Source organism: Lygodium microphyllum, chromosome 28 (genome assembly GCF_053477565.2).
Source record: "Lygodium microphyllum isolate KBCC chromosome 28, Lygodium_microphyllum_v1.1.10, whole genome shotgun sequence".
Taxonomy (NCBI): domain Eukaryota; kingdom Viridiplantae; phylum Streptophyta; class Polypodiopsida; order Schizaeales; family Lygodiaceae; genus Lygodium; species Lygodium microphyllum.
The window spans coordinates 72,405,542-72,413,662 of record NC_141162.1 but is presented as its reverse complement, the minus strand read 5'-3'; the positions used below and the strand labels follow the sequence as shown (position 1 = coordinate 72,413,662).

The 8,121-nt window shown below is 40.3% G+C and overlaps 1 protein-coding gene across 3 annotated transcripts in view; it reads left to right on the top strand.

The window, feature by feature from the left end:
• Positions 1–987: 987 nt before the first annotated feature.
• Positions 988–8,121, top strand: part of LOC148011589 (dyggve-melchior-clausen syndrome protein) — a 52,983-nt gene continuing 45,849 nt past the window's right edge. Inside the window, exons 1-3 of one of the 3 annotated variants that reach the window (XM_087670057.1) lie at positions 988–1,591; positions 1,695–2,018; positions 3,356–3,595. In XM_087670057.1, the coding sequence (XP_087526183.1) occupies positions 1,832–2,018; positions 3,356–3,595 (427 nt within the window). In that variant the 5' untranslated portion in view covers positions 988–1,591; positions 1,695–1,831. The remainder of the gene's footprint in view (positions 1,592–1,694; positions 2,019–3,355; positions 3,596–8,121) is intronic. The other 2 variants (XM_087670056.1, XM_087670058.1) reach the window with 2 other exon arrangements.

The following is an 8,121-nucleotide window of genomic DNA, read 5'->3' as shown; positions in this document are numbered from 1 at the left end:
ACCACTAGCCAAAAATGTTAACTTGACAATGCCTTCACTAACTATGAGGGAAGGTTGCTACAACCTGGCCTTTTGTTCACCATCTATAGTTTCTAGAGTAATAGATTACCCGATCAACAACTACCATCCATATGACTTTTGCCCTAGCCTATCTTGCTGCCTAGTGAGACTATCGTGCTAAATTCTTCTGCACCGCGATTGATCCATCAATAGCACTATCAAATATGGGGCCATCTTACCCTAGAGATAAATGTTCTTTGTCGTTCTTCTCATTGTCTTTCTTTACCATCTTTCTCTTTCTATATATTTGAAGTGACTCTTACTTTTGGTAGGCCTTCTTACATGCATTGCCTTGTTTTTTAGCCTTAAAAATGAAGGTCTATGTATGATGGTGATCAATTTCTAAAAGGCTAGAAGCCACACTTTGTGAGTATTGCTCCTAACTTTGAGGATGACACGGTATAAAACCAACATGTACTTATGTCAAGGAGATTGACAATAACTTTATATGAGCTCTCTCTAGTAGCAAAAACGGAGATGTATGCTAGATCTGCTTTGATGAACGACTGCACATGGAATGCCAAGTGGATATGTCTAGAGAAACTTGCTAGAACTTGGGGGTTTCAAAATATGGCTCTCTCAAGAGAGCGATGCTTGCTCCAATGATTGTCGAGCATCATGGCCTGCTACTTCCGATCCATCAAGCTACTTGTAAGCCTCATAACTGCAGTGTACATTGCTGCTATCAGTTTGATCTAGGTTTTCTCCATTGCTTTGGCTACACATGAAGCTGCACTTTGATATCTGATGCTGCGGAAAATCCAAATCTTGGAAGGGGGGCTTATGTAAAAGCTGCTTTGAATGCGAAGGCAATGAAAAGGTCACAGGAGTCAATACGATATACCGTCTATTTTCTATTTTTTCGCACTAAAAAGAAAACGAATCGCCAGAGTCAAGACTCGATAGGAGTCGATACCATTCGAAAAGCCTTGCTAGGATGAGTCTTGCGGCCGAAGGCAACGTAGGGGGAGGGCCGTTCCCAAGAAGTAGACGTGCAACTTGCAAGGCAAGCCACAGGGACTCGGGAGCCGCCACCTGGCATGATGCTTGCGTAGATATTGAGTTTTTACTGCGTCATCGAATGCCATTAGAATCGTCAATCCAGGGAGCTAAAAACTATATTTGTTGTTTAGGTGGAGGAGGAAAATGAAGAGAGAGTGCTGACCCTGTCCTGTCTGTGGGCCTCCTAGATAGATCCATCAACGTGACATAAAATGCCGTATCAATATGATAATCGATAAAAATGTGAATATACATATATCAAATCCCAATCTAACAGATGGCTTGTAAATTCTCTGGGAATTTGGCTTACATTTCTATGGAAATTTTATGGTACTTCATCTCTCTGCTTTGCAAGTCTTTCTCTGCTCTCTGTTATTTCCCGTAATTCTTCTGTTCTCTCTCTGTCTCTGTCTCTCTCTCTCTCTCCCTGTGCGCTGAACCGGCAAACCTGCTCTTATTTTCGCAAGCCTCATATCGTAGGGCCATCGTCATCCACATTGCGTGCCAAACCAAGTCTTTCGTTTGGGAGGTGTGTCTCCTATTCATTTTGCTGTCGTTCTTCTTCTGCATTTTCTGCTCAGCTAGATCTGACAACGCGACGATTATTGCCCCCAAAATTGACGGTATTGTAGATCGATTTCGAAACATTATTGCTTATCAATGGCAGTGAAGCAACCGCTTGGAGGAGATTCCGTGCGTTAGTCATTTCGCACAGATCACATGATTTGAATGATGCAGTTCACAGAATTGCCTGCACTGGCTGAGTAGAATGGGCTCTGTTGCCTCTACGCCACGAGGAGATGTGCATCCGAAGGAGCATGGCGATTATCTGCTGGGACTTTTGGTGGGAGAGAAGACATATGAGATACATTCACGGCTATGGGAACGGTTGTTGGGATTGCCATTAACACTTCAGTGGCCCGACAAAGTCATCAGCGAAGCTTGCGAAACTATCAGTAAGTATGTAAGAGGATTTTATAAGGTTGGACTGCGTTTGATTATTGCTACCTGTGAATCATGCGGCAATGAATAGTTTATGCATTTTCCTCTTCCCAGACATGAAAGCAAATGTCATAATTATGCATTTTCCTCTTATTGACATGAAAGCAAAATGTGTTGTGAGTCCGAAGACTGGGCAGGAAAGATACTCTCTGGCATCTGTTCTTGTGAGCACGTCTGCTAGTTTTAGGCAACTGTCTAGCTGTCTGCTGCAGATACCCTGTGACACCGACACTGAAACTGGTTGCTTCTGTATGCTAAGAGTAAGTGATATTTGTAGTTGGCTGTAGCTGGCTCCTGGATTAGTGGAGCAGGGGCACTAAGACAAAAGAATCCCAGAGCTTGCTAGACATGATGAGATGCTACTGGAAACTGATGCAGACTCTTCGTAGTCCACAGTGCTGCTTGGCAAGACCACACATGGCTCAGAGTTGGTACTAGACAGCAAGGACAAGCATCCTTGGGATGAGAAACTGTTGGAGAAATGTGGGATTTGGCTCAGGGTGAGATCTTCAAACTGGTAGATGGAATTCCCAAAATCATTTGCACCACAGTCCACCACAATCTACAAGCCTTATGGCAAGTAAAAGTATGCTACTCGCCCACTGTAGACTTAACTCATCATGCAAGTGTCATAGACTTAACTCATCATGCATGTGTATGACACTTGCCATGATTACTACATTAACAGCTTGTAACCCTTAGCAGTCTTCGGATGATACAGTGATCAGTATGCACTTGTTGCATGTTGTTCCCTTTTGGTACAACACACATCTAACTTTGTTAAAATAATCATTCTTGCATCAAAGAATTGTTTGGATTGAGCTTGAAAATCATGTTCCAACTTTGCAAACTCATCGGCTGAATTGTTTGCATGAAATAACAAGAATGGCTGCGACTAAATGTAGTTGTTTACGAAAGGTGTAGAGCACGGTGGCAATGAGTTATGCAAACTTATATCTGAGAAAGTGACCTTAGTTGTGGATCCATCTTGCAAGTTAATTGTGTATATTAGAAATATCGAGTTAATATTTTCAATGTATTTGTGATCTTGGTCCAAGTGTTAAGAAGAGGGTTGTGGCAGAGTTTGTCCAATGTGAGTGTTGGTTGGTCTCCTCAAATTTTGTGGACTTATATGTACCTTTTTGAAATGCCCTTTGGGAGAACGGAGTTGGAAGTAGGTGTATAAATTGTCTAAAGAGTTTCTTAAGGTGCAGAATTTTCTAATGGGTAACGGACAACTTAGATGACCGACTCACCATATCCCATTGTCATTTTACTACCGTTTGTGCAGCTAAGAACTGTGGTTTCACAGGCCATTTTTCCAAGTTATTGTTCCACCTGGGATGGAGTCTACAGGAGGCTGCCTCCACTCCTGGTTCCCATGTAGCTTTTGCAAAAGCTACCAATGCTGTTCGATTTTCTAGTGTTTTTCTCAAGTATTTTATTGAGCATCTGACATGTGAGCAGCGTAAAAGCTGCTTGTCACTTTGTTTGAACGAAAAAGAAGCTGAAGCGACCGGACTCTCAAAAGGTATTACCATCACATGTGAAATATCCATTTTTAAAGCATTCAAATCTATAAATACTGTTACTTTCTGCACTGCAATTCAATATTTAAAGATGTTATGAATGAAACTATTACTTTTCAGTCCCTCTCTATTTGCTGTTCTGTTCCTGTTGTAAGGGGGGCGGGGCGGTGGGAAGGGGTGGAAGAATTTAGTCAAATACTTCAAACTATGAAACCAAGTAGAACACTCTCAAAATGATGCAACACACACTTCTCTACAGTTTGTTCCAGGTGTCTAGTGAAACTCTTGACCACGCAAGTGGTATATCTAGGACCCAGCTTCCTTCCAACCTCTAATGACATATGCTTGGGCAGAAGCTGAGGTTCTCTGGATATTGCCTAGGGATAAGCTGGTATGGAAACACTGAACTGCCTTAATGTCAACTGGGGCAAAATGAAGAGACCTTAGCAGTGGAAGGAAAAGACAATTGTTTGGGACCTGAACTGGTGTCATTGCCCACACATGACTGTATACATTGCAGCCCTTTTAATGGCATAGTTGAAAGTCCTCTCTGTCCACACAAGACTGCAAATGAATATGGAATTTCCCAATGGTAGGGATGACTAGCTTTGCATGTCCAAGACAAGCCAAACAAGCTTCACTCATGGGACCCATCCCAACATCTTTGATGCCCAATTTGGCTGCCAAATTTGGAGAAATGAATTTGGCACAAGTATTTGCATCAAAGAAAACTAAAGCATGTTGATTCCTCACTTTGCCTTTTGTATTTGGAGAAGAAGAAGAAGATTGCTTAAGCCTCCATATCTTATGCCATTGTTCCTTCCGTTGCTCATCCATATCCTTTCTTTTCAGTTGGTATTAGAGTGGGAGTGCGGGATCAAAAGCTCGGATTGAGGAGCGCAACAAACAGAGGTCTACATAAGCGGGGATGTCAGATTTAGTGAGTATGAGTTTTGGTATAGACGGAAAGCTGCAATTGAAATGGATGTTTATGAGAGCAGTGTGATGATGCTTATGGGAAGAAAACTGTAGCAATAATGGTCAAAGAAATCAGCATATTGAGGACACAAGATCATGAAGAAAGTAGTGGTAGTTATATAGTACATGGAGTGGTAGGTTGAGGAGTGCACAAAAGATGACAAAAATTGCATTGACTTGATAGCCTTGATCTTTCTCTTTTTCCAGACATTTTTCCTTTTTACAGCCCGTTATTTTGACACACAAATTACAATTGCCACTGGTAGAGTGAGGAGAATCAAAATCACCAGTCCAATTTGAATCATTGTAAGCATGTAATTGCAGCAACCCCCCCTTGGTATAAAGCAATCCAAGAGTCCGGGTACCTTGCAAATAACGGAAAACACGTTTCACAGCTTGCAAATGTGACATGTGTGGGCTGTGCATATATCTACTCAAGGCTGAAACTCCAAACTGAATCTTTGGCCTTGTGTTGCATAAATAAATGAGGTAGCCAATTGATGGAGCATATGTATGGATGTCAAACATATTATTGTCATCATGCAAGATAGCTTAAGTCTAGTCTCCATCGGTGTGCTTACTGGCTTGCAAGCTTGGAAGCCAAATCTCTCAAGGAGTTTACCAATATATCTGGACTGTGACAATCCAATGCCTCTAGCATTATGAACAAACTGAATGCCCAAATAGTAGTGCAAGGGCCCAAAATTTGACATATCAAAAGTTTGCTGCAAATTTTTTATAAATGCTGAAATTTGATCAACATGTGTTCTTGTGAGCAGAAGATCGTTCACATAAAGGCAGATGACCAGCAAGGATCCCCTCTCTTTGCATACGTAAAGAGTAGACTCTGACGGGCTGTTTATGAACCCTTGGCTGAGTAAGAAGACATCAAATTTTGCGTAAGCTCGTGGAGCTTGTTTCAAACCATGCAAGGTTTTTTTCAGCTTGCATACCAAGTGTTTGGATTCTTTAATTGCAAAGCCAATGGGCTGTTGTACATACTCTTCTTCCTGAAGTTCCCCATGTAAAAATGCAGTTTTAATGTCAAGCTGCTTCACAATCCAACAATAATGGGCAACCATTGAAACCATACGCCTGATAGTGGTCATATAGGATGTAGGAGCAAATGTCTCCTCATAATTAATGCATTTCTTTTGCGCATAGCCTTTTGCTACAAGCTTGGCTTTGTACTTATCAATGGATCCATCCTCTTCTTGTTTCAGCTTATAAACCCATTTAGTACCAATGGCTTTCTTGCCAACATGCAATGTAACTAAGTCCCATGTTTGATTGTTCATGATAGAATCATATTTAGCTTGCATTGCTGGCATCCAATGCACACTTTGTTGTGCATCCTCAAAAGAATCAAGCTCATCATCATCATGTGTGTTTGTTGCCATAACAAACTTCATAAAATTGGCATAATCATGCAGATGTTTTTGTCTTTGAGTACAACTAGCAAGAGGAGCATTCGAATGACTATCTTGCATAGTCTACAAATACCATCTAGGTACGTACCTAGCTTCTTGATTATGTACATGCTCTTGTTGAACCTATTGTTAGCTTCCTGATTATGTGTCTAGCTTCTTGAGTATGTACATGTCACAATTTCTTAGCTTTCAGCATATATTCGTCCATCTCCATGAGTGATTGATTCTTCCTTTTTACAACCCCATTCTGTTGTGGAGTATATGTAGTTGTAAATTGATGTGCAATACCTTTTTGCTTTAGAAAGGAATTCAGCAATGAAGACATATATCCCCTCTTGGTCCAAACGAAGAGTCTTAATCTTACAGGCAGATTGATTTTCCATAAGTGCAATAAAAACAAAAAATGCATCATATACTTTTGACTTTTTAATAAATGAAGAAACCCAACAAAAACGTGTAAAGTCATCAATGAAGGTAACGAAGTAAAAACATCTACCCAATGACTTTGTTTGTATGGGTCCACATATATTTGAATGCACAATCTGCAACCTAGCCTTAACTTTGAAAGCAATATCACGAGAGAAAGAAAGCCGATATATTTTGGAAAAAATGCATCCCTCACAAATGTGCTCAAGAGGTCTTGCCAAGAGAGGTAAGCCTTTTAGCATTTGACTATGCTGCATAAGCATTATACTGTCATAATTCACATGCCCCATACGACCATGCCATAACTCTATCTATAACATAGGAGCAATAGAGTAGATGCCAAATAAATAGACTGATTAATAGAGTGAGCATCTAACACATAAAGTCCATGACGCAATGTGCCAGTGAGCACCAAAGTCAATAATTCCTTATCCTTGACCATGCATTTATCATTATTAAAAGTGATTTGTATTCCACATTTTGCTAAAGAAGAAATGGACAACAAATTCTTCTTTATCCTTGGCACATAAAAAACATTGTGCAAATGGAGAGTAGAGCCATCAATGGCTTTCAAAAGGACCTTTCCAACGTCTCTAACAGGGTAAGATGCATTGTTGGCACATTGTATTGATTTGTCGATATGAGCTGTAAGAACAAAAGTAAACAAATTCCTATGAGATATAATGTGCTTAGAAGCTCCACTGTAAAAAAACCAAGTACTAGCATCCTCAGTAGAGCTAAATGCTTTATTTGCCCAAGAAGAATCATAACTGCAACTATAAAAATAATAGCCACAGTCAATGACAAAAGATACGGACTTTGTGGTAGTAAAAGTAGAAGGTGCATCTGAAATTGACATCCCAAACTCTTTTTTCTCCTTGGCAATGCTTGGGCATCCTTAGTGTTCCATGTCACAAGAACACAGAATTTTGAGATGCTTTAATCTTGCTGATAACATTTGATTAAATTATTAATCAAATGTTCAAGGTTATTTAGGCACATGTGATGTATATGGTAGATATTCCATAGTAATGGGCCAAGGATCTCGAAGATGTAGTGGGTGCCAAAGGCAAAAGTTGTGATAAGTTATGCCAACTGGACTTTGGGGGTTAGTTGGAGTCAGTTTTGATCTTGGGATAGCTATTTGGCCAATAAGTGTCGGTGGTGATACTAGGGACTAGCACTAATTAACTAATTAATGCCAGTCTAAGGATCAACAGAGATTAGAGACCTCTCCAGGTTATGAATGGCCTAGCCAATTTAATTATGGATGAGCATATTTAATTTTGGGTAGGGTTGGGAGAGCTGAAATTGATTTTCAGGATTATTTAATTTTGAAAATTAATTAAATGATCGTATAATGTTGAAAAATAGATTTAGAAGGTTGCTACTTGGTAAAAATGCCCATGTAAACTAAGAAAACGTTTTTGGGGGATTGGGTCTCAGCCATTTAGTCAGTTTTACAGCTTGGGAGATGGAGAGGGAGAGTTGCTGGTCCATTTTCTAATTAAAGAACAACAATTCGCTGTAGAAGACGCTGGACAGTCATTTGGGGATCTTAACAAGCAGAGGACAACACGGAGTCGCCTTCCAGAGGTTGGCAACAACATTGCTGATCAGGTGACAACATTTTGGAGGTGCCTGGTAATAATTGACTTCATTAAATGTAGGTTGGAGCAGGTAGCATGTAGAAT